Here is a 25903-nt window from a genome sequence, read left to right on the forward strand (position 1 = left end):
GGTCGCTATAATGGAAACATCAATGATGCAGTGTCAAAATATAATTTATTTGTACCACGGTCCAAATGAATACTCGATTCTGATTGGCTGATGGGTGTGCATTAAAAAGTGATAACGCGCGCCTAAAAAAGTAGTTCCAGTCACATAGCTTAAATGTTCTGTGTCACTGCGCCGGCTTCTTTAAAACAACCTTTAGCTTCATTATCTGGACAAAAACAAGCGGTAAGAGGAGAACTTTCTCTCTGATCTGATGCTATATTTTACCCATTGTGACCATCAGTATAGATATCGCTTTCCTCTACTGCTGATGTCAAGGTTGGTGCCGGCTCAGCCAGCAAAGTGGCGCCTTGACATGTTATCGTGACAAGGCGCCGCTCCACGTAAAAAATGTCCACTTTTTGTAAAAACATAGCTCAGAACGCTCAGGCTACCACGGCGTGCGTTAATTTCTGATAATACACACTTCATTGGGAATTAACCCTAACTTATATTATTATTTTAAACCAGTTATCTTATTTTCAGTAAATATGAAACCAGAAGCATTTACGTTTATTTTTTGGTTGAAAATACAGGGTGCATTACTTTTAAGTTGGAAGGAATTTGTAATTATTTTTACCCATGTCAGGTCACAGTTGGTTATTGGGCCCTATATGAAAACTAATAAATCCCACCAAACTCCTTTTGTTTTGTGTAACCGTTACGAGAAGGCCCAATTATTTTAGCATATTATAATGTGGCCTACATTTCTTCAACCAACATGCACTTTCACTGAGAAAATGCTGTTTTTACAGCAAAGTGCATCTCTATTGCTGCCAGAATAGTCAGGCTATGTTGTGGTAAAATGAGTTGAATTTTTAATAGCCTTTTTCTTCTTTTGCTACATAGTTCTAAAACACAAAATCCTAAATATGGTTTCTTCCCTTCATGCTTTGCCTCTTCCCATCCTTAATCAGTGTCTGAATCTCATTTTCCTTATCTTGCCTTTTGTACTTTAGACCTTCCTTCTATGTAGTCTCACTCTGAGAGGTGATACTAGTTTGGTATTTGGTTAAAGAAAAAAGACGTCAGCTTTACAACGATGCTATAAATGAAAGTGAGGGTGATGGAGTTGCTGTTTGCTTTATGTTGGATGTCTCACTGCGCTCCATGGAGTCACTAGGAGTCACTTATTTGCATCTTCTCAAAACAGATGAGAGTGGAGGAGTGTGAATTTGCAGCAAATAGGACCATTACTCAACTCTAAGTGAGGGATGTGAGTCTTCAATAAACATAGAATTTAAAATATGCATACTTGTGCAGGTGCCTGCATACCTGTGTGTTATGCATTGCATAAATAAACATGTTTATATTATGGTCTGAGTGAATCCTCGATTCTGATTGGCTGCTGGGTGTGAATTAAAAAGTGATAATGCACAGCTAAAAAAGAAGTTCCCGTCACATATTTTAAATGTTCTGTATCACTGCTCTGGCTTCTTTAAATCAAACTTTAGCTTCATCATTTGGACAGAAACAAGTGGTAAGAGGAGAACTTCCTCTCTGATCTGATGCTTTATTTAACACATCGTGATGACCAGCATCTAAATCGCTTTACTTTGTCGGTGCAGCATCGACCTCGCAATGTTTTGTAATCCCATGAGGATTGCAAAGCGCAGAACTTCCATTATTATTCTTCTCATTGCTTTGCCTCACCCTCGGAATTCCAAGCCAATGACTACAGAGATCTTTAGTCAGGTGGTTTTGTTTACAAGCTTGTTCTGGTTGACGGCAGTCTGAATTCAGACCAAACACGAGGTTCAGGACTCAATCCAGACCACATTAAGCGTACTCGGTGCAGACCAACAAACCTTTCCAGTCTGAATACACATAAATACATTCTTGCTTGTTCATGTGTGAAATAATCACAGAGGGGTTAGGGTTGAACTCAAGACAGAGTTCAACCTCTCTTGAACTCTGGTTGGAGCATGTCTGTGTTCATCTCCTGTGCACACAAACATTACTCATCACTATATTGATTAGTCCATTTCTCCACAGCATATAAACTATGAAGACAGCTATTTTTTTACTGTTGATCCACACAAATTATGATGCAGCAAGACATTCCGTTTCTAAGACCTTAGTCAGATGCACCCTTACGGGGTTGACTTGTAGGGGCTCTCCCATGGGTTGTCCAGACCCATGGAGAGTTGTAGACAGGAGCCGCTGCATCTTAAAGGGAGTGCAGGTGTGTCTTGGAGTTCCCCTGAGACTTGTGTGGTCACGACAAGAGTCGTCATGGCAATGACAAGTACCATTGTGGTGCAAGTGGTAAGTGTATCATGAAGGATTTGTCAGGATAATGTAAGTTACACGCACTCATACAGTAGGACTGATGCTGTTGTACGGTGCCCTAAAGCCACATTTTAGTGAGGTGTGCGCTCCTTGTCTGCCCGTGTGCACTCCCTGCATGCATTCTGACTGTTAGAAATGAGGAAATTAGACAATCAGAGTGTAGTTTGTGTGGGCATCCTACCAGCATCGGCTGCGTAAGATGCTGGTAGAATGAAACTACACTCTGTCACATTTCCTCACTTCTAACAGTCAGACTGCATGCAGGGAGTGCACAAGGGCGCACAATGAGCATGTACTTGAACAGCAACATTAGGCTACTTTCACAGGGCAAAGGGTTTAAAAAAAATGAAAAATCCGTTTGACACGCCTGCGTCAGACCTACTTCACCCTTACTTACATGTTGTTTAAGTGTTCGCCACTGCTGTAGAATAAAATGTACATGAACATTTTGGCTCGGTGGGCTCTCTGAGTGCTCTACAATCTTAAAATTTTGGCGCAGACCACCTGTGTGGCTCATAAAGGGTTTGCCCTGTTAGGGCAGTTGTGACTATGGCATAAGTAGAACTCTGGGAAACTACACTGATCAAGAACAGTTTTCTTGGATAAATACATAAAATATCCTAATTTTACATTTAATTCATTTGCTGTGGTCAGGACAGAATCTGCTCCCATTAGGCAATGCTGACTGGCCAATTCTGTGTTATGAACCGTGAAATTAAATCATTAAATTGAATTAAACACGGCAGAATGTCAGCGTGCTGGTTAGAGCTGACAAATCTTTCTATTTACTCTGCCATCACGGCCTATCATGTCCCACCCTCCCTGAACTTTAAATCACCAGCCCGAATGCCTGTGTGCAAAGCGAACCCGTAAGCAAAGGAATCCAAAGATAATCTGTCCTGCAGCTCTGCCAGCGCTTTGTCTCTTCTTAAGACAGATTCTGAGCGGAGGCTCCAGGAGTCAGCCAGCTGACACATGAACTCATCTTTGTAAGGTCTTCACAATCAATACGATGAACACTTAATGCGCAGCACTTTGAAAAGCCAATCTGTCATGGCAAATGCTTATGTTGAGGTTTCAGCAGCAGTCTTTATTGAGGCTTAGTGCCTGTTGTATTAGAGCAAAAAAGCCTCCTGTCTACCCAAGGCCTCCCTAATTTTCCTGAAGACAAGCTGAATAAGATTTGGTGAAAGAAATTGGAGGGTGAGGCAGAAAAGGAGGAGGGGGAAGGGTAAAAGAGTTGGGTCAAAATTGGGTCTATTTACACAAAGTAAACTTTTTTTCCTTAAACAAGCACCTGTTGATATGACAACCAGTGTAACTTCACATCCATCCTTCCTTTTTTTAAACTCACTAAGTTCTTTCTGGCATAACAGGGTTGCTGGAGCCTATCTCAGCTACTGTAGGGTGAAGGTGAGGTGCACCTAAAAATTGTAACCCTAAAGTGCAACATAAATTATGTAGAAACAATGATCCTGTCACAAGATCATCAACCCTCTCAACACAGAATTTGAATTATGAAGCAAAGAGTGAGTGTGCATCTGGTTATAGATAAAAAAACAAACACGCACGACTCCTCCATTCCTGTCAAACAGTCAGTGGGGTGGACTATCCAAACATACAGTAAGACTCTCAAAAGCAAATTTGATTCAAATGGAAGAAAACTAGTCGTCCTGAAGCAGCGTTCACACCAAACGCCATTCATGTGTTGGGGGCATCCAGTTTCAATGGAAGCCAATGTACAGACGCGATCAGTGGTCCTGCTGCGCGTTTTGAGTGTCAGGCGTTGTGCGGCGGTCTGGCAGCAGCGTGTCCACAGTTCAAACATCTGAACTTGGGTGAGGAATTTGGACTCAGCTTTGACTTGTGACGTATTGACGCGATCAGAGGGGGGAGCCCAAAACCAACATGGAGAATGTGGTCATTCTACTCCTGAACTTTAAGATAGTTTTCTTATTTGCATGTCCAAAATGGAAATTTAGCTTTGAAATCTCTTTAACCCTTGTGCTATCTTAGATGACCCCCCCCTTCCATTGACGTGTTCTCCCTACCATGACAAAGGTGGATAAAGGTGGAAAGATTTCATGTAATCCATGGACACCAGTGAAGATCACAAATCATTGAAGATAAAAGGTTCAGAGCACTGTCTAGTGGGTCTAGATGACCCAACTCCCAATGTTAAAGAGCCTAGGATAGCACAAGGGTTAAAAAAGGAGCAGCCCCATATTGACAGTATTCCTGTCAGGAACAGCGCTTTCACTGGTCTGAGTGAATCATAGAAGCAAGACATGGAATGTCTTCTGATAACCAATATGCTAATACTTACAAACATGTGTTAGCTGATCAGATAAGCAGAAAAACGCTTTCCTTTCATGTGCACAATATGTCCATCCATCTTTGCAAAAGTTCAGATGTTTGTTTTCATGGGTGAATCACAGACACGCTGCCTCTATGCTGACGTCGGGAAATGGGTGCCACCCACAAAGAGCGAAAGGCGGAGCCTCAGAGATCGTCTTAAGAAGACGAAGAAAATGAGTTTGTGCAAATAACTCAACTCAAATCTATTATTATTGTCATATTTAAATAAAGTATGTAGTTTACATGCAATACTAAATCTGCTGCAGCAGGAGAATCTCATTTAACACAAGGTGTATTTTATTTTGAAAGGAACTTGCGTGTGCCGCTGTCACAAGAAAAAAAAGTGAAAAGAAACTGGACCAAATATTTTTCAGTTGATGTTTAAAGGAAAATCAAGTATGGGTAGTCCTCTTAATTAAATGAATCATTAAAATCCAAGAACAATAAAGGCAATCTTCCTGAAAAATTAATTTCTCAAATAAAGAAGCAGCAGAATGTCCAGAACAAATCCACTTCTTTTAGACTTCCTAACTTTTCACTTTTTCCCAACATCCCATGGTAAAATTCATCAGTGCCAGCGTTTTCATTATCTTTCTCCTGCCCACCCACCTTGCCAGCAGGCTCCAACTGTGAGCTGTACATCAATCTGCGACGGGTGGATGGGCCAGTCGTCTGTCACCAGGTAGGGGTCGTAGGTGACTCCGTCCACAAAGAGCGTCACCGCTGGGAACTCCACATTGATGACGTAGTAATGCCACTCCTTATCGCAAATCTGAGGAAAGACAGCAGCAGATCAGCACAGTGATTAGATTATTTCTTTTTAAAGCTTTTTTAAAGTTTTAGGAATATATAGCAGAAGGAAGACCCATACTGTAAACAATGATCAAACCGCCGACCCTTCGATCATTGGACAACCCGCTCAACCGCCTGAGCCACTGTCGCTTTAACTGTCTCCGTCAATCATTCTAATCATTTCAATCTGACAACTCTTGCAGTAAGAAATATTTATTTGACATACTTAATTTTCCACATTCTTTAAGTTGGCATTCACATCTTTTCGTTTGGCATAAGGCTCCGTTCAATTCCATGAGAAATTTCCATAAAACTTTTGGGTAACAAAACCCCCCTTTACGAAGCCCACAGGTGGAAGCCGGGGAGGAGGGAGGGGCGAAGAATGAGCGCTGAAGATAAGAAAGAGAATGAACAGCTGTGCACCTGGGCTTAAATAGGACGCTGAGCAGGTGAGTTAATTGACTGAACCGCCCTAGGGTTGTTACCTGTAAAACACTGCAGCGAGTATCTGCCTGAAATACGACAAGTCGTCATTTCAGTCAGACAACTCTTGCAGTAAGAAATATTTATTTCACATCATTTTCTGGAAATGGAGAAGCTGATCGGGGCGTAGGGGTTCGCAGGCTCAGGATGCGATGCATAGATAAAGACAAAGCAGTATTAGTCTTGACAAGAATATATAAATAACCCAGAAACTGATCAGTTTCAAAATGCTTGAGATAAATGTAATAACAGTGCTTTTATAGAACAAATCTGAGAAAGTGAAATTTAGTAGATAGTTAAGGTAAAGACCCATTGTGGATTTATCGCACCATAGAAACCACCATAATCAAAAATTCCAACAGTGAAATGATAGTGAAATATAGAACCTGCACGAAATCTTAACACCAATTTTTTATATACTCCAATGATAAGAAAAGTAACCTTTGGTAGTTTCAGAGGGACCTTCAGGAGGTCATCAAGGAGTAGGTGATGGGAAGAGTAGCCAAGGAGATTTGTAGATGAGGAAGGTCAACATCCCACGTAGCAAAGGATTGCAGCTCGGCTGGATTTGATGCTTTGTATTTGATATTAGTGGTTCTCAAATTTGTGGACAACAAAGTACAGACTACTGAAATTTTAATTAGCCAAGGGTGTCTGGATACTGCAAAAGAGAACTTGAGAGCCATGAGGGATCATAGGTTTTGATAGTATTTTGCTAGACTGAACCTTAAGCATTAGAGGCGTAGTATAACGAGCCTCTAAATGGGGAAGCATCTAGCAGAGTGTCATCTGCTTAAGCAAGGCAGATAGAAGACTGACTTGTGGAAACAAGATTTAACTCTTGAACTAAGCTTGAGAGCGCAAGGGATATATTTCCTATGGTCAGGGTAGAAATTGCTCAAGGTGTTATTTAAACAGTAACCAAGTCAACCGATGACACAATACTATTATTCACTATTGAAACAGCCTTAACATAATCTCCAAGGCTGAAATCTCTCATAACCGGATGACCCCTTAAAAAAAAACCATCAGAGCTGTGGATTCTGGCGGCCGGACAAACACAAACCACTCTTTTTAAATCTTTTTCCCCCAAACCAGAAGGCGCAGACTCAGAAGAACAAGTGGAGGGAGCCTGAAGACACGACAGTCATCATAACAAAACTACTCCAAGCATAGAGAGGGAAAGATCAAACGCAAAACACGAAAATCCAGAACAGGAACACGGGGCCCAGGATCGAACTACCCAGAACAAGAACACAGGATGAACGGATGACCATAGGACCAAAGCCACAGCAAATGTCAGGTGGCCCAATCATTGACAAATCATATTCAACCAAAAAACGAATAAACGACACGCTGCACAAAAGCTAGAGATGACATAATGGGGAGAGACAAGCATCAATGAACCACCCAGATCTATAGAAGAAAAATAAATCCGGACGGGTGGAGGACCATACAGTATAGACAACGTGGAAACCCAGATTTGAAAATAAAATATTTTCCACAGAGATTCAAAAGACCAGGGATATAGAAGAAATTTGGCCACCGAGAAATCATCAATAACTCACAAAATGAAGGGGACCCATCGCCTACAAATATCCAGTACAGGGCTTCTGATAATAAAGTCGATATTATGAGGACTGCCACGACAGCTGAAAGGTAAACCGACAAACACTTCGAGCGCCAACTGAATGCCAAGAGACGCCACTGAGAGGCATAGAGGCAGAACAGTGAGATCATCAGCGATAACAGTCATCCTCAGCCTTATATCGCGTTCGGAGGAAAATCGTGGAGACAGCATGGGCAGCTGAAGAAAATATATACTAATCCTGAAGGCGCATGGGGAACCAGGCCACTGATGCCCAGAAGATGAACTGCGAGGCGCTAACAGGTCCAGATCAAGTCACGTCAACCTGAACACTTCCTAGGGGCCACCCTCAGTGGCGGCTTTGAAAACGATATCCCAGAAGAATCCATCGCATAGCCTCCACAAACCTCCAAACCAAACCAGAGAGAGAATAACATATTAACTGTCCAGCCGAAAAAACAAGGCCGTGACGAGACTGACACACTCACCAATGCAGCCGACGCAAGTCCCTGAGCCAGGGCAGGACCCACTGGGGTACACAGAGCAGAACCAGATGCAGAAGGTGCGGGGGCAACGAACGAGGATCGCAGAGTGAATAAAATGAGCCATAGACGCTGCATAAGAGAGACCAATCATAGGGAAAATGTCCACAGAGCAGAGACGGGTCCAAGAGAGACTAACTCACATTCCGACTAACCAGCAGCTACCAAAACGAAGAAAATAAACAGAAGAACCGCCATAATAATAAAGCCAGCATCGAATTAAAGACAGTCAAGATTCACACTCAGCTCCCAAAGAATAAAACAGCAACAGAAAAAATGCTAAAAGCCACAACAAATTCAGCCAGCATGAGAAACCTGTCCAGACGAGGACCGCTAGCCTTCACAACCACAGAAAAGACCCCACAACCCCTGAAACAATAACCAGACGACGCAGAACTACGCAGCAGAAAAGGAATCAGAAGTGCATCATGAAGTGGATCATGAGGCAAAACTACAATTCCCAGGGTCCTTAGGGGCGTGACGTCACCGAAGTAAACAGGAAGCAAGAGTGTAGCCTTAGAAAAACAACACGGGAAAAGAACTGCATGCCGCTCACCGTAGAAATTCGGCTGACCACGGCAGACGAGAGGACCCGGACTGCTCCTGATCGCGGGCCACGTACAACCCGAACATCGCGGAAAGCACACCCCCTGCAGATGCACGCGACCGCGGCAAAACGAACGCGCTGGGCGCCATCAGCCGCCCGCTGATCGCCGCAAAAGGAGAGCAGACGCAGCGAAACGAAAACCCACATCAGAAAAATGGGGATCATCCATCGAAGGACGGGGGAACACAGCAAGACGCCGAAAGAGAAGGAGACCCGCGGGCACGGAGATCGGCGAAGACTGAGCGCTGAAGATAAGAAAGAGAATGAACAGCTGTGCACCTGGGCTTAAATAGGACGCTGAGCAGGTGAGTTAATCGACTGAACCGCCCTAGGGTTGTTACCTGTAAAACACTGCAGCGAGTATCTGCCTGAAATACGACAAGTCGTCATTTTTGGAGGCTTAATCATACGTCATCAGTGTGACCAATCAGAAGTTGTTAAAGTCTTCACTTCCTTGTTCTGATTCTGCTCATAAAGTCTCTCAGTTCTAACTAAAATACCAGCTAAAGCTCGTCTTTAACGGTGTAGCTTTCCACAGAATCCGGTGTCAGACCGTGGAACAAGTGAACAAAACAATGAAGCTCAGAGAAGAGAGTCTGTCTGCCCTTTTGCGGCAGTTTTCACACTACATCTCCCATGATGCATTGGGTTACAGCTACAGCGTCTCAGCGCACAATGAGTCGTCCTTGTTAAACGTCTTGAAACCACAACGAACACACATCAACCAGTTTTTAAATCTTCTAACTTAACTTTTATTACATCTTTTAGAAAAAACAGCTGCAACTTCCAGCTTTTTCTGCCACAATAATGATCAAAAAAATGTGTGTGAGATTGTGGAGGAGCTGTAGATCAATACAGACAATGAGTTTCTCCTTTTTTTATTTTTATTTTTGGATGCTGGTGTGCCGAGGGATTTTTGTCTAGGTTAAAGTGTGCCGTGGCTCAAAAAAGGTTGAAAAACACTGTTAGGTGACCCTGTTTACACTCCTAATTCAGCTCATCATCAAGCTCTGCAGAGAGTTGATGGTCGTCATTAGAGGAAAGAAACATCAAAGCATCCAGGATGGTGGTCCATGAGGACTGGAGTTCAGAAACTCTTAGCTGGTCTGAGATCAGGACACAAGTCAAGGTTTGAGCATCCATTCAGAAACCTCTCTGTATTTTCCTGAATGATTCATTTCACTGTCTTTATCGCTCCCAAAACTCACTAATGAGTTTTTTTTTTCATCTTCAGGTAAAGTCAATATTTAAACAATAAAACTTTTTTCTAGACCAAAATTTGGTAAATGTCTCCTAATTGTCATACGAACATCCACGACACAGCCTCTTCTATAGGTGTTCCTCAAAGTCACACAAACGATCTAGAGACTTTTCAGAGGACCAAAAGGGTCTTCAGGACAACCCCCCAGGCAGGAATTTAAAGCAGGACAGCCAGAGAAACTGCAGCCGGAGGGACTGCCCATGAGCAACATGGAATAAATAACCATACATTATTTATTTATGTAGTTTGCAAACTAATTGTTTGTCAGAGAGTCGTACACGACTGGCACATGGGAAATCAGGGTTCAATTCCATGGGAGCGCGATGAGCTTCATCGAGTGTGGGTTCTTGGGCAAGACTCTTCACTCTCCTGCCACAGGGGCAGCCCAGTCTAGGTTCCCCTGTGCCGGTCCCCAGCCCGGATAAAATCAGGGGTTGTGTCAGCATTAAAATCCGCCAAACCACCTGTGTGACTCGGTAAAAGTTGATTTGCTGTTGCGAGCCCTGAAGGAATATGCCAGAAGGTGAATAACATCCTCCTGTCCTGCAAGAATCAGCATTTCCATGAGCTTCCCAAATGATTACTATAGATACAATAAGGTTTCAGGAATTCAGCGAGCGGAGCTAGAGGACTGGGAATCCTCTCCCCTGTAACTATCTTCCTAAATACGGACAGGGCAGAGTTGGGAAGGGGAGATTACCTCCCCAAACCCTTAAGATTGGGTCCTTGAATGTGCGGGGGTGTAGTACGGATGGAAGCAAAAGAGATCTGATTGGAAGGATGTTTGGAAGGAGGGGAATGAGCGTGTTAGCACTGAGTGAGACAAAGATGAAAGGGAAGGGTGAGTGTGTGTTTGGAAGTGTGAGTGGGAGAATGTCTGGTGTGGAGAGCGGGAGAGCAAAAGAAGGTGTGGCTTCGCTGGTGAGCTGTGAGGTGAGACGATGTGTGGTTGAATGGAAGGAGGTTTCACCAAGACTGATGTGGGTGAAAGTGAAATTTCTGAAGGAGTTGTGGGCGTTCGTGAGTGCATATGGTCCTGGCAGTGAGAGGAATGAAGAGGAGAGAGTGACTTTCTGAAACGACTTGGTGTTTTGGGCATTAATGGATTTAGAGAAGGCGTATGATAGGATTGATAGAGAGGCGTTGTGGGTTGTGTTGAGTATGTATGGTATTGATGGTAGATTGTTGGAAGGTGTGAAGAGTTTTTATAGAAACAGTCGAGCGTGTGAGAGTGGGAAATAGCATGAGTGAGTGGTTTCCTGCGTCAGGGATGCGTGATGTCTCCGTGGTTGTTTAACGTGTATATGGATGGTGTGGTAAAAGAGGTGAATGAAAGGGTGTTAGAAACGGGTGTGAGCATGTTGAGAGTGTGAATCAGTTGCTGTTTGCAGATGATACCGCACTAGTGGCTGACTCAGAAGAGAACTTGGCACGTCTGGTTGAGGAGTTTGGAAGGGTGTGCGACAGAAGGAAGTTGAGAGTGAATGTGGAAAAGAGTAAGGTGATGAGGTGTACGAGGTTAAAGGGTAAACGTAGATTGAATGTAGCATTAAATGGGAAGTTGTTGGAAGAGGTAGAGTGTTTTCAGTATTTGGGGTCGTGTGTCTGTGTGGATGGTGGAATAGGGGGAGAGGTAGAGTTTAGAATGAACGAAGTACAAAAGATATGGGGGGGAATGAAGAGAGTGTTTGAATGTAGGTCACTGGGAAAGGATGGGAAAAGGAGATTGTATGAGGGTGTGGTAGTGCCTGCAGCGTTATATGGGGCTGAAACATGGAGTCTGAAAGTGGCGGAAAAGAGGAAGCTGAATGTAGTTGAGATGAGATGTTTGAGGAGTATGTGTGGTGTGACGCGTATGGATCGTGTGAGAAATTAAGTTATCCGAGAGAGAACTGGTGTGATGTGAGAGTTGGCCTATAGAGCAGAGCAAAAGGCACTGGGACGGTTTGGACATGTTGAAAGAATGGAAAGGGAGCGATTGGTGAAAAGGGTATATGAATCTGATGTGAGTGGAGTGAGAATTAGAGGAAGACCGCGAATGGGATGGACAGAGGGTGCAAAAAGAGCTTTAAATGCAAGAAGGATGACTGTGGTGCAGGGGAGAGAGGCTGTTCAGGACAGGGATGGGTGGAGAGAGTTTGTGTATGGATGAATGGATGGGTGTGGTAGAGGTCTGGTCTTGGGATGAAGCGGCAAGGGGAAACCAGCCTTGGCTGAGGCCCTGCTGTGGAGGTGCCCAGACTGGGCTGTGCAGCTGACCCTGGTGCAGTGTGGTGTGGCTTAGACCAGGCCTTGGACCAGTCACACACACACACACACACACACACACACACACACACACACACACACACACACACACACACACACGCACAGACACTGAAGGAGGAGGGTTTGGGGAAGAGAAGGAGGGTGGTAAGAATGGATGCCCTGTCTAGGCTACCCCACTTTGGTGGGACACAGCCTGGGTATATAGATAGATAGATTTACACTCTTGTAGACTCCACCCCTAAAGACATAAAAAACCCCAACAAACTTTACTGCCTTTAAAATTCAGGTGTTCAGTGAAGGGGCTGCCAGCTGTTCCACCAGCTTTTCATCAAGCATTCGAATTTGACATTTATTCCTAAAGGGTGAGTGGATGCAAATGAGAATAATCTTTTTTACCCTTTATCAGCAATTCCTGTCCTATTTCCTACTGATTACACAGATCAAACATGTTCAGTAATTCAGTAAGTGATTTCAAACCTGGAAACACCTGAGTGGGCTAATGAGCAAAGTGCAAGCATGGCTACAAAACAAGTGGCACGAAAGAGGGCCAGTTTAAAGAACATGACAGTAAAAGAGGATTTCTTTGTTCCTCAAAGGTACAAGTCTCCTTCGCCAAAAGTCTGTTAACAAATTTCTTGAGACACTGAGACTTTGTACAGAATATTTTAGTGTGAAAATTGCACATCACAGCACAGATTCACACTTTTAGTCTTTCCTCCCTCTTCAATGTTGCTGCATAATGAATATTTTGAGCCGCGGTCCCCAACCCCCGGGCCTTGGACCAGTACCAATCTATGGGGCAGTTGGTACCAGCCTGCAGGGAAAAATCAACCTCCATTTTTTCCATTAAAATCTGATTCTGAGAGAAGTTTTATTTTGTAAAGCTACCGGATTCTCTCCACCACATCTGTCTCATCTTTGACCCATTTCAAGTCGCTCGGTCACGTGTCAAAAATCCATCCACTACTTCCCTTAACAGCGCAGCCGACCGCTCAACTGAAACCCTATAAGCTAGCAGAGTTAAGAAAACACAAACGTATATCTATTCAAAGAATAGATGTACAGCTGCTTGAACGGTTCATATCAATCAAATCTAAATCTATAAAATCTAGATATTGTTTTAATGGGTCCGACATGAAATCTAGTGTACAAATAAAGTTTAAAGCAGCTGCAGATATTTTAGAGAATGAAGATCAGCTTTCCTCTTGAAAGCTAAGGGAAACTTAAGGCTCCAAATAAAAGTTAGATGCTGACTTCAGCTTCGCACAGGCCGCTCTGTGAAAATATTGTCTGTTGTTGGGGGACCACTGATTTCAACTTTAAAATCTTGGGATGTCTGAGCAGTATGTCCTTCTCTAAAAAAATTTTTTTTGCACCTTATTTTTCTGTGTTTGAGTGACTTTGGTTTTGAAATTTGTTTTTTAACCCTTGTGCTATCTTAGGTACTTTAATATTGGGAGTTGGGTCATCTAGACCCACTAGACAGTGCTCTGAACCTTTTTTCTTCAATGATTTGTGATCTTCACTGGTGTCCATGGATTACATGAAATCTTTCCACCTTTATCCACCTTTTTCATGGTAGGGAGAACACGTCAATGGAAGGATCGGGTCATCTGGACCCCATAGGATAGCACATGGGTTAAACATTAGTGCACCAACATGCATTGGGGTCTCACCTGTTGAACTTTTACCAAACAACTGCTGGACTGTCCCGGTCCTCTACATGCTTAACCATTCAGCCCGCTTTGCTGTGTATTTTCATCGAATTTATCAGCTAGCCCACAAGCGGCCCTCCGTCTCCCTTCTCCTGCTTTGTGTGCAGCTCCTTCATAAAACCTGGAACAGCCTTTGAGCACTTAGCCTTGGGTAACCTCCCTCTCTAATGAAGAGCGCTCTGCTTCCTGCTTATTAACGCCATGCTAGCACGGCAGATGGGGTTCTAATCAGCGTGGTTCATTTTCTCTGTTATGGTGGTACGAGACACAACATCTGGCCGGCTGATGATCATTCCGCACAGCTGCTTCACGCACATGCAGCATGTTGATCTGCCGGGACATTGCTAAGGATCGTCGAGAGGTAAAATCTGCTTATGGTTTCCACGGAGGTGCAGATGTGTTTCAAGCAAATAGGATTAACTTAAATTGGCTATTTAGGACATAAGGACAACTTGACATTAGCACATAACAGAAGCTAAAAAAACATTTCAAAAGCACTATATGTTGTAATGAAGTATTTTTGGAATGTGTCCAGGCCCCAGCAGTCAGAGCTCTCAATATGTTGAAAGCAAAAACACAACCAGAGTTCTCCTGAGTTGGTCAACACAACACAAAAGGGCTAGTGCAATTTAAACGTTGTAAAGTAAACTTGTAGTGGTTTATGTTGACATTTACATTAGTGATTTAAAAAAACACACACAAATGGTAGTCCTTTGCAGATCCAGATCTGACCAATTTAGTACCAATAATTCTCAATAAGCAACACAGAAGTCTGCTTCTCTTTCTCCCTCTATGCACCATCCATGTCGCCTGTGAGGTGTTTTTTTCTCTTCCAGAAGCTGCAGGTGAATAATATTTTGTTGTGACATTTAAAGCTGGGGTTGACATTTGAAATCATCAAAGGCATGAAACGTTATCAATCAATCATGTACCAATGAATGTGCATTAAAACAAGGAACATGTGGAGCAACCCTGATGGCAGCAGCCCAGTGTTTAACAGAGCTTCATTGTGTGAACCAATGCAATTTCAAATGAAAGGATTGACTGTTTTCTATTCTGAAAAACGAAAAATATAAGGAAAATAGCTCAATTATGGTGCTCATGCCTGTACTTTCAAAAGGAAACATTCACCATTTAAGTTCAGTGTCAAATGTAATTCTCTAATTTTTACCAAAATAAAGTAAAGAAAAAAAGAATCTTAGACTGAAAGATATGGGTGGCATCTTGAGTGAGGGATAAACTCAATTTAGACCCTAATGAAGTAAAACATCTGTTCAAATAAAAGTCAAACAATTGTTTTTTCATATCATTGGATTATGAAATAATTAAAACAACAGTAAAAAAAACAAAAAACAAAGTGTCCATCTACTTGTTAGCCATGTTTGACCCATCAAGCCCAGTAATCTTAAAGAACCACTCCAATGAAAACCATGCTATTGGTGCTTTTAACATGTTCTTGACGTATGCATTATTTGATGGAGGAAATATTTAAACACAATTGAGCTCAAAATTGCATTTCTGAGTATTTCTTTATCTAAATCACTGTGAATGTGGGGGAGATGAAAAAATGCAGTTTAAAAAGCTTGGAGTTGTGATGTAGAACCGCGTTCCACCAGCTCCCTGCTCTGCTCCATGAACCTCTTTGTTTTCCCGGTCTGAGCTGGAATCTGGATCAGAACTGGACGGATGGATAGCTCCAATGTTGATCATCATACCGTCGCTTTGAGGAAAATATGTCCTAGAAAGCAACGCAGGTTTTTTGATTTTGGCCAAAAATGGCGTAAACATCGTTAAAAGACCACTGGGAACGCTTTCACCATCGATGAAAAGGTGATGGGAGTGGGTCTGTAATCTGCTTACTTTGGACATTTTCTATGACTGTATGGACGTCGTTGAGACTACACAGGCATCCTCCGTAACTCTAGAAAAACTGCAAAGCGATGCTTATGTAGACGCACTAACAAGGGTGTAAGAAATAATTTCAGTGTTAGTAGTTGGATAATTTTTGAAAAAACATTTGTTTGGGGTTAGGTGAAAGTTCAGTTTTTGGAAGCAAATAGGCAAATCCCTGTTTTGGATTTATGATATTTTTACAATAAAAAAAATAGAATGTTGAAATTGATGTCCATTAAGAAACTATAAAGATAGCCAGCTGGCAAGATCAAACCTTTAGAGCCTAACACTGCAGATTATTTGCAAGTTTGGACCACTCGCAACTGAACAAAACCAATGCAGCAACACTGAAATCTTCAAAGGTAAAATCAAAGTTTTACTGTCGGCTCTGCTTCCAGGTACCACATCCTTTTTTTTAACTGCTGTCTAAGCGAACAGGAGCGTTTCAACAGCTCATTCAGACAATAATCTCGCCAGGGACAAGCAGAAACTTTAATACTCCCCAAAGCCTCAACCTTCCTGCCTGATGCAAATTGACAGATGGAAGGAAAGAAGGAAATAAACAACTACACAAAGGAAAAAGGAGGGATATGAAACAGCGGGAAGACAGGGAAGTAATGGAAGGGGACAACAGACATCAAAGATCTCTGGTCGTCTCCTGGGGCTTTAGTCAGCAAGAAAACAACAGAAGGGTTATCTGCCTTCTTCTAACTCACCGTCTCCATTTATTTGCTCCCTTTTATTTGTTTCTTGCCCTTCCAGTAGAATCTGACTGTAGTACCATGAGTCATTTGGTGTTGAAAGGATTTTCAGTTATCTGTCACCCTACCCAGCTCCTTAACGTCAAACAAGACACAGAAAAACAAGACAGTAAAGGTCCTGACAGAAGACCACAAGCTAACAGGCATTGGAGAGGACAGAACAGAAATTCAAAACCAAAAATGTTCGTGAGGAAGGCATTTGACAACAGTTTGGGTGAAAGTTGGAATGAAAACTGAGAAGGAAGTGAGAGAAAACCTGCTGTTTTTGTGTAGGAACTGTCAAATTTCAGCCGAGGAGAATAACACATTGAACAGTGTCTTAAAAGTACGGTAAGCTCCCACGGCCCACACTTATCTCTCATAATGAAACCAATTAGTCTTGGGGTATAAAAAGGCAGACCACCAGTTGATGCGGGCAGAACAGATGAAGACAGCTATTAGGAGGACAGGCCTTTCACAGCTGTCAGAGCTGAGTGCTGCAAACCCAGTCAACACTCAAAAGCTCTTTTTGAGGACAGTTGAAAAATTAAAAGTCCCTTTTATTCCAAAAGTGGTCAGATAGGAGCCCCATGTCATTTGCATGTAGTTAATGTGCAAGTGAGCGTAATTAAATACAACATTATTGATAATAATCATATTATCTCTATGTTCTACCCTTTATCCTAATCCAGTGTGCTGCATTACATTTATTGATTTTGAAAATTTTCTGCACTATTTTAGGGCATACTGTCAATGAATGGTCTAGTTTCAAACTTTTGTCTCGCTGAAAAAGACGCATTCAGCAAGACAAAGAAATTCAGCAATCAAATCAAATCAATTGTTTTTTGTTAAGAACTTCTCGAGCTAATGTGACTCAAAGTGCTTTATATAAAATCATTTTCTGTTTTTAAAAACAAAAGCAAGACAAAAGACAATTACACACAAATAAATAAATAAACTTAAAAAAGCATACAGCAGCATAGTGCATAGATTCAAACACGTCCTGCTCTGACTGCGGCTTCTATGTACTTTTAATGTGCTTGTGTAGTCTGGTTTGCCTTTGAGCGTTTGCTCTCAATTTCTGTGTTCATAATGTGGAAGGAGCAAAGTGCAGCCTGCACTGCTCTGTGAAAAAAAAGCTTCATCTTCCAAATCTGTAATCTGGTAAAATGTTTGTTATAACCAAAAAACCTTTTCATCCATCCATCCATCCATCCATCCATCCATCCATCCATCCATCCATCCATCCATCCATCCATCCATCCATCCATCCATCCATCCATCCATCCATCCATCCATCCATCCATCCATCCATCCATTTTCCTCCGCTTATCCGGGACCGGGTCGCAGGGGCAGCAGTCTAAAAAGAGATGCCCAGACTTCTTTCGCCCCACCACTTCCTCCAGCTCCTCTGGGGGGGCCCTGAGGCGTTCCCAGGCTAACCGACAGACATAGTCCCTCCAACTTGTCCTAGGTCTTCCCCGAGGCATCCTCCCAGTGGGACATGCCCGGTACACCTCTCCAGGGAGGCGTTCAGGAGGCATCCGGACTAGCTACCCCAGCCACCTCAACTGCCTCCATTCAATGTGAAGAAGAAGCGGTTCTACTCCGAGCTCTTCGCGGGTGACTGAGCTTCTCACCCTTTCTCTAAGGGAGCACCCAGCCCCCCTACGGAGGAAGCTAATTTCAGCCGCTTGTATTCTGGACCTCGTTCTTTTGTTCATGACCCAGAGCTCATGACCATGGGTGAGGATTGGAACGAAGATCGACCAGTAAGTTGAGAGCTTTGCTTTTTGGCTCAGCTCTCCACAACAACAGACCGATACAGCGACCGCATAACTCCGGACGCTGCTCCGATCCGCCTGTCAATCTCACGCTCTGGTCTTCCCTCACTAGTGAACAAGACCCCAAGATATTTAAACTCCTCCACCTGTCAAGCAACAATGTCAAAGATTTGCCCAACCACTGAGATGTTCTTGAGGCAAATCTGAAATATTAAAATCAAACAAAAACTTTAAATGCTCCTCAGAGTTCAGTAGAACCACATATTCCTGTTACTCTCAGCTGTGATGATTTTCTTACATTTTTTGATAGTAAAATATTAGACATCAGTTGAATCAAGTTATTCTACCATCAGCCCAGAGCAGGCTGAAGGGGTCGAAGTGAGGGCACAAACTTCTGTAATGTTAGACTGCTTCACTGCTGTGGATCGAGCAATAATAACATCAGTTATTTGGTTACGGCCTGCAGTAACCAGAATAAAGAACCTTAAAAGAGATTAAGTCTCCTTGCCTCAGTGTGGGAAAGGGACGCTACATTATGCAGTTGACAATAAATGATGAGTATTTCTTAGCATTAATGTGACTTCTGGTGCTGCATGGTGGTTTTGCTGATGGTCTAGTCTGGTTGATACGTGGTGAGTTTCAGCTTCATGCAGGCATTGAAACTTTCATCCGTTAAACGTGATGGTAGGTTGGTATGAATGTTCTTTAGACGTGAGGGCAGCGATGCCTAGTTTAGTTTAGTCTATTTAGTTGAGTATTTTCCTATTGAATTATATGTATTCATCATCCTTATGATTTTATCTTTACCTTACAATTGCTGGTACAAAGCCCATTGAGACGACTGTTGTTGTGATTTTGGGCTGTATAAATAAAGTTAAAATTGAATTGAATTAAATCCAAACACTTTGAACCGCAACTGGAAGGAGAGTCCAAACTTCCACTGAATTGTCTTGATTGATTGATGGCGCCCTCTTGTGGTAATAAATCGGTCCAACATGTTTGCTGAGCATCCAGCCGCAAACACAAAAGCAGATTTGATGAAGTTTTTCTCTCCTTTCTGTCTCTGTACGTTCAATTACCGTGTTCATTTGTGAATATAAAAACAGAAAATCCACATCATTTTCCAGACGATTCTCAAATTTTTGTAGTTTCAGCCTCCAAAAGAAACTGATAACAAGGATGAAGATAAAAAAAACACCAATTTGGTCAATCACTCGTGACCATGATGGCTGACATCATCACAGCTGTTGCCGTCATTCACATGACGTGAGGGACGGACAGATGTGTGATGTCACCACAGGTCTTTGATCTCCAGAGTCATGTACAGAACAATGAAGTCAAATGACATCATCTCCACACATAGCAGAGAAGAATATTGTCGAAAGATGTCATGACATCATCAAATGACGTCAAATGATGTCACAAATGATGTCATGACATCAAAAAGTTGCTTTATACTCCCTCTTTCTGAGAGATTTCAGACCGAATCTTTCAGCACTTGGAAAGATCTCAAGAGTGATTTCCAAGCAGATTCAGAAACCCGTGTTTCCAGAAACGTCTTCAAATAAAGTTTGCAGTTCTTTACATCGATCAGGATCAGTGGAGTTTCAACAAAAACTTCAGCTCTTTCGCAAATTCAGTTCAATCCATAAGCAGCCATGTTTCACAACGTGTTTGAAAGTCTTGGAGCTACCAGCTCTTCAACTGAATCTCAAGAAGAAACTCTACATCAACAAGATCAAACCAGCAGTTCTCCTCAAGATCTCATCCATTCTGAACAGATCGAGGAGATCAAATGTGACATAAATTCCCTCAGAAAGGAACAGGAAGTCCTACTAGAAAAACAAAGGGAGATGGAAAAGTCAAAGTCAGAAACTCAAGCGCTGCTAAAAGAATACCATCAAGTGATTAACAATGTTGAGAATTTGAAAAAGAAAAACTACGACCTGAGTTGGGACCTCATGGTGCTTAACGTGGACATCTTTGAGTTTCAGCAACTACCACACAAGCTTAAAACTGCAAAAAAAGAAGAGGAGACTGCAAGGAAGGAAAAGTCCCTTCTGACTCATCAGGTTTCACAATGCAGATCCCAGATCCAACAAGAGCTAGCTCTTCTGATGACCACTCTGGACATCTCTCCTGATGATCTGCACAAAGAATACCGCGATCAGATAAAGGCCTTGCAGAGGCAAAACGCAGTTCTACAGAAGAACTTAAAAGAGCTCAAACGCGATCAAGACTCTGCAATGAGGATGGATTTGTCCAACCTCAAAGCCCAAAAAAGCCACTTGGAGAGCCAATGCGAGCACATCCGGGAGGTGATTCAGATCGACAGCCAACAGCAGGATCAAGAACTTGTCAATTCTGAACAGATAGAGGAGTTAGAAAGTGAAATAAATTCCCTCAGGCAGGAAAACGAAGACCTTCTGCAAGAACAAAGGGAGATTGAAAATTCAAAATTGGAAACTCAAGCCCTGCTAAAAGAATTCCATCAAGTGAATTCTAATGTTGAAGATTTAAAAAAGATAAACTACGACCTGACATGGGAAATCATGGAGCTTAATGTGGACATCTTTGAACAACAACGAATATCGGCCAAGCTTGAAGATTCAAAAAAAGAACAGGAGTCTTTGAGGAAGGAAAAAGCAGTTCTGGTTGAGCAGGTTTCAAAATGCAGATCCAAGATCCACCAGCAGACATCTGTCCTGTTTGAGCCTCAGAGTCCTGCTAGAAACCAGCCAAATTCGATCCCCAGATCCATGTTTGTGAGAAAATCAGAACCAAAGCAGGTCTCCATGGATTCTGGAAAGATCCAAAAGCTACCAGTTCTCTTGAAGAAACGTCTGAGTCCTCCTGAAAACCACCCAAGTCCTTCAGAGCTGCTTTCAATGGATATTGGAAAGACCCAGCAGCCAAGAATTGTGTTGACCAAGCCTTTGAGTCCTCCTGCACTAAAACTTCCAACTTTGATACCCAAACCTTGGTTAATCAAAGAATCAAGACCTACCAAGCAGGACCTACTAGTCTTCACAGATGCTGGAAAGACCCAGCAGCTGAAAGCCGATGAGGACGAGCTTCAGTTTCCTCCAGTAAAACTTCCTCCTCTGACACCCTTGCCTCCAATAATGGACAAACCAAGACCCAAAAGCTGTTTCCAAAGACGCTTTAAACTCCCAACCACCGAAAGCTAATGTGAGGAGGTCCCCATGTGCTTCAGCTAAGGAGCATCAACCGGCAGAGACAGAACTTTACTGTTTTCTCTGAGACTCTACAAGTCTTTATTGGGCATCAGGAGTGTGTGAGTTGTGTGCTGGGATTGGATCCAGCAAACCCAGCGACACTTTAATTTTTTTTTTCTGATGCTTTACTTTTTTAACTTTTGGGGGGTTTCTTTATTTTTATTTTTTATTTTTTTATCGTATTATTTATTTATTTATTTATTGTATCTTTAAAAAATAATATTTTATTCTAAATTCTAATTCAAACTCGCAAAGAAAAAATGTGTCTATTCTGCACAATCAAAAGCCTGGAAATATGTCCAGATCTGTTCATGTGACTCTTCTAAATCAGATTCATACTAAAATATGGATATTTTACATTATAGACTGTAGATGATGTTTTTAAAAACTGTAACTTAGGGCTGTTAAAGGTTTAGAAAAGATAGGTATGGAGTTTAATTTGGTTAAAATGTCTGTATTTCTTGTGTAAAATGGCTTCCCAGAATAAGCTAGAAAAAAGGGGCGGCACATTGGTTTGTTGGGTCAGTTCTGGTTCCTGACGGACCCGTGTCTGCGTGGGTTTCCTCCGAGGGCTTCGGTTCCCCCCACTTATCTAAATTGACTGGTGTTATATAGATGGTTTAGAGTTTTCAAAGTGTTAGCAGATGATCTCATTGTGTCCCAAACCAGCATGTATCTGCACACGACAAGGGACTCAGCCAAACCAGACGCCTGCTCAGATAATGCAGGGTTTACCAACCCTGGTCCTCAGGACCACAGGGATTGACTGAATCCCTTTTCAGGTGCAGATAGACACAGTTCAGCTCAAACTGAACAGTCGTTCATCCACAGTCTCTAGAAAATCCGTCAGTGAACTTAGCTAGAAAAAAAGGGGCGGCACGTTGGTTTGTTGGGTCAGTTCTGGTTCCTGACGGACCCGTGTCTGCGTGGGTTTCCTCCGAGGGCTTCGGTTCCCCCCACCTGTTTAGAAGAACCATTCTGTGGTTCCTGATTTTAGGATCTACTAGAAGAGTCACAGACGACGACTTCCAGCTTTTTGTTGTGTAGGACCACTACCCACCACTACGACAACTTAAAACAAAAAGAAATGATTCAATTTGGCCCCAAAAAATCAGTCACACTAAATTCTTAGTTCCAAATGAAAAGAGCGCCCTGTGGGTTTCCTCCGAGTACTTCGGTTTCCCCACCCTAATTGTCAGCGATTGGTTTGTGACTGAAAATTTCCCCTCCCTGAATCGCTACCTTATCGTGGTGGAGGGGTTTGAGTGCCTGAATTTACCCCCAGGAGCAACTTTGTCAAAGGCATTTGCTTTTCCTATCAGGGGCAGGGCAGATGCACCATCAGATGAAGGTTTGGACTTATGGTGGGTCCAAACCTTCATCTGATGGTGCAGCTCCTGGGGGGGTCAGGCAGGACTAAGGGCGATTCAAAGAAACCTCATGAATACAGAAACAGTGTGAAACTGTGTCTTAAACTAAAGTCAAAACATGACATAAAAGTCATGTTTTGAACCAGTTTATTTTTCCAAAAGTACAAGTTCAAACAAAACTCAAATCTGAAAATAAAAATATGCACCAAATATGGGACCCAATTGGGTCTAACCTGAAGGAAAGATATTGGATTAATCTGGGCCCACCACCTGCAGGGGAGCTCAGAAGGGGCCGGTACAACGTGGTTTGGATGCCAGTTGAAGCCTCAACGACCCAAACCACGGTCATGAAACTTGGGTTTTAGGATGTGGAACGTCACCCCTCTAGGAGGGAAGGAGTCTGAGGTTGTGTGTCAGGTTCAGAGGTACTGGCTAGATATAGTTGGGCTCACCTCCAACCTGGGCTCTGAAACTCAGTGTTGGGTTCCCTCTGGCTTGCTGAATGTTTAATTGTCCCACCCATTACTCGGTTGCTTTCAATCTCCTGCTTAGGCTTTAGCATATAAACCCTGCCCCTTCACCCACTTGCTGTCTGATCGTCTGTGCTTCTAGCTCAGTTGGATCCAGATTTAAGCCAGGCCCGCCTGCCTGCCTGATGATCCAAAACCATTTCTATTCTTTCAGCAAAGATTAAGGCATGTATTTTATAGAAATTTTTAATCAGGCAGATTGGACACCAATTGTCTATGAGGAGTAAATCCTTTTTAGGTTTGTGTAATAATGTTATAAGGCCCTGGGTTTAAGCAGGAGGAAGGACATTTTTGTCTAAGCTTTCCAAGAACAGAGTGAGGAAAGGAGCAAGTTGTTTGGGGAATGTTTTGTAAATTTCAGAGGTTTGTGCCAGGAGATTTATTTTATTTGAGGCGTTCAACAGCTGATAAATCTTCTCGTATCAATAGTGGCTTATCACAGGATTCCTTCAAATCAGTATCAATTACCTTAATTTGTGTGAGAGATTCTAAAAAGAGATTGGTAATTTTTTCACAATAATTAGATTCATAAAGTTTTGTGTAGAAGTCAGTGCAAAAGCTGGCTATTGTTTTAGGATTATCTGTAACATTTCCATCAATATTTAATTTTTGTAAAAAAAAAGATCCAGAAATGGAACTAAGAGGAAAGGGCATCCAGGGCGTACCGGAGGAGGGAACCTTAACAGAGATTGATGAGCATTAGCAACAAGGTGACTTACACAGCGGTAGGGAAGAGGAAGAACCAGGAAAAATGAAATTCCTTTTATGCAGGCAGATTGAATAAGAAGGAAAGGAAGGTTTTGATGAATATAAGGGATTGGAACGAGTGTCTGTTTCAAACCAAGATGGGATTGCATTGTCAGAAAAGAGTTTCATTAAAGTAGTTGTAAAACAGTTGTTGTATTTTTCAAAAAATAAAAATCTTAAAACAAAGACCAAGAGAAACTGAACAAAAATATGAGTCATACAAAAATGAACTAACTGAAATAACACGGCACATTAAAAAAGTACTTCAATAACCTACTGAATGGAAAGAAAAAACAATGTGAAGAGAGTTTGGGAGATTTTAAATAACATCATTAAAATGGGACAAAAAAGTGAACACACCCAGATTACTTTATACTTTTTACTTTATAGATGAGAAGGGTAAAATCTATCACATCAATGAATGAATTTCAAAATGCAAAACTAGCAAAGACAATAATCCACCCTTCGAAAGATCCCACACTCAATCTTTCTCTCTGATGTGAACGAAAATGAGCTGATATCAATGTAAATCAATTCAAGAGTAAAAACTCAAAAGATTGTGAGGATGTAGATATGACAGTGGTGAAAAGGGTCATTAATAGTATCTCTAACCCTCTAACATACATTTGTAACTTATCATTACAAACTGCAAGATTCACAAATCAAATGAAAATTGAAAAAATTATTCCCGTCTATAGGAGCAATTTACAAACTATGGACCTTTTCTATTCTTCCACAATTTTTGAACAAATATTCAATGATAAATTAGTTACATTTATTTATAAACATAACATTATAAATGAAAACCAATATGGTTTTAGAGAAAACAGATCAACTTCATTGGCTATCATTGATGCTGTGGAGGAAATCACAAATGCTCTGGACAAAAAATAAATATGCAGCTGGGATTTTCATTGATTTAAAATAAGCATTTGACTCTCAATCATTACATCCTACTTGACAAACTGGAAGGGTACTGGATAAGAGGACTAGCGCTAACTTGGGTCAAATGATATTTAACCGGAAGAAAACAATTTGTCAAGATTGATGAATTTACATCAGAAACCTTAGAGATAAGTTGTGGTGTCCCACAAGGATCAATTCTGGGCCCGTTGCCATTCAATATTTACATCAATAATATAATCAATGTTTTAAAACTTGTAAAAAATCATTTTTTTTTTCTGATGACACAAATATTCTATTCTACAGACAATCATAGGGAACTTATCAAGGTGGTGAACACAGAGTTAAACAAAATAAAATCATCTGCCTGCCTAGCTGTTGGACAGGACAAGTAAAAAAAACAAAAAAACAAAAACAAAATAAAATCATTGATGGATTAAAACTGATTATCTTTGAACCTAGATAAAACCAAAGTGATGTTTTTTGGTAACTACCCCAACACTGAGCTGTCAATTAAAATAACAAAATAATGTCTGGATTGAAAGTGTTACAGAAATCAAATTGTTAGGGGTTGTTATGGATAACAAACTAAGTGTGAAGCCACACATCAGACACATACGAACTAAAGTCTCAAAAAGTATTTTAATCACAAATAAATCAAAACATATTAGAATATGACCGTGGATATTTATTAAACTGCTCCTTAATATTACCATATAATTAATAATAACAATAATTCTAAAGGTTTTCTACAG

At 41.8% G+C, this 25903-nt stretch overlaps 1 protein-coding gene across 1 annotated transcript in view; it reads right to left on the bottom strand.

The window, feature by feature from the left end:
- The window catches only part of LOC101159373 (calsyntenin-2), a 404380-nt gene that overhangs the window by 47175 nt on the left and 331302 nt on the right, over positions 1-25903 (bottom strand). Inside the window, exon 9 of the mRNA XM_011483059.4 lies at positions 5296-5458. Coding sequence (XP_011481361.1) covers positions 5296-5458 — 163 coding nt within the window. The remainder of the gene's footprint in view (positions 1-5295; positions 5459-25903) is intronic.

The sequence above is a fragment of the Oryzias latipes genome, chromosome 13, assembly GCF_053564925.1.
Source record: "Oryzias latipes strain Hd-rR chromosome 13, Olatipes_Hd-rR_3.1".
Taxonomy (NCBI): domain Eukaryota; kingdom Metazoa; phylum Chordata; class Actinopteri; order Beloniformes; family Adrianichthyidae; genus Oryzias; species Oryzias latipes.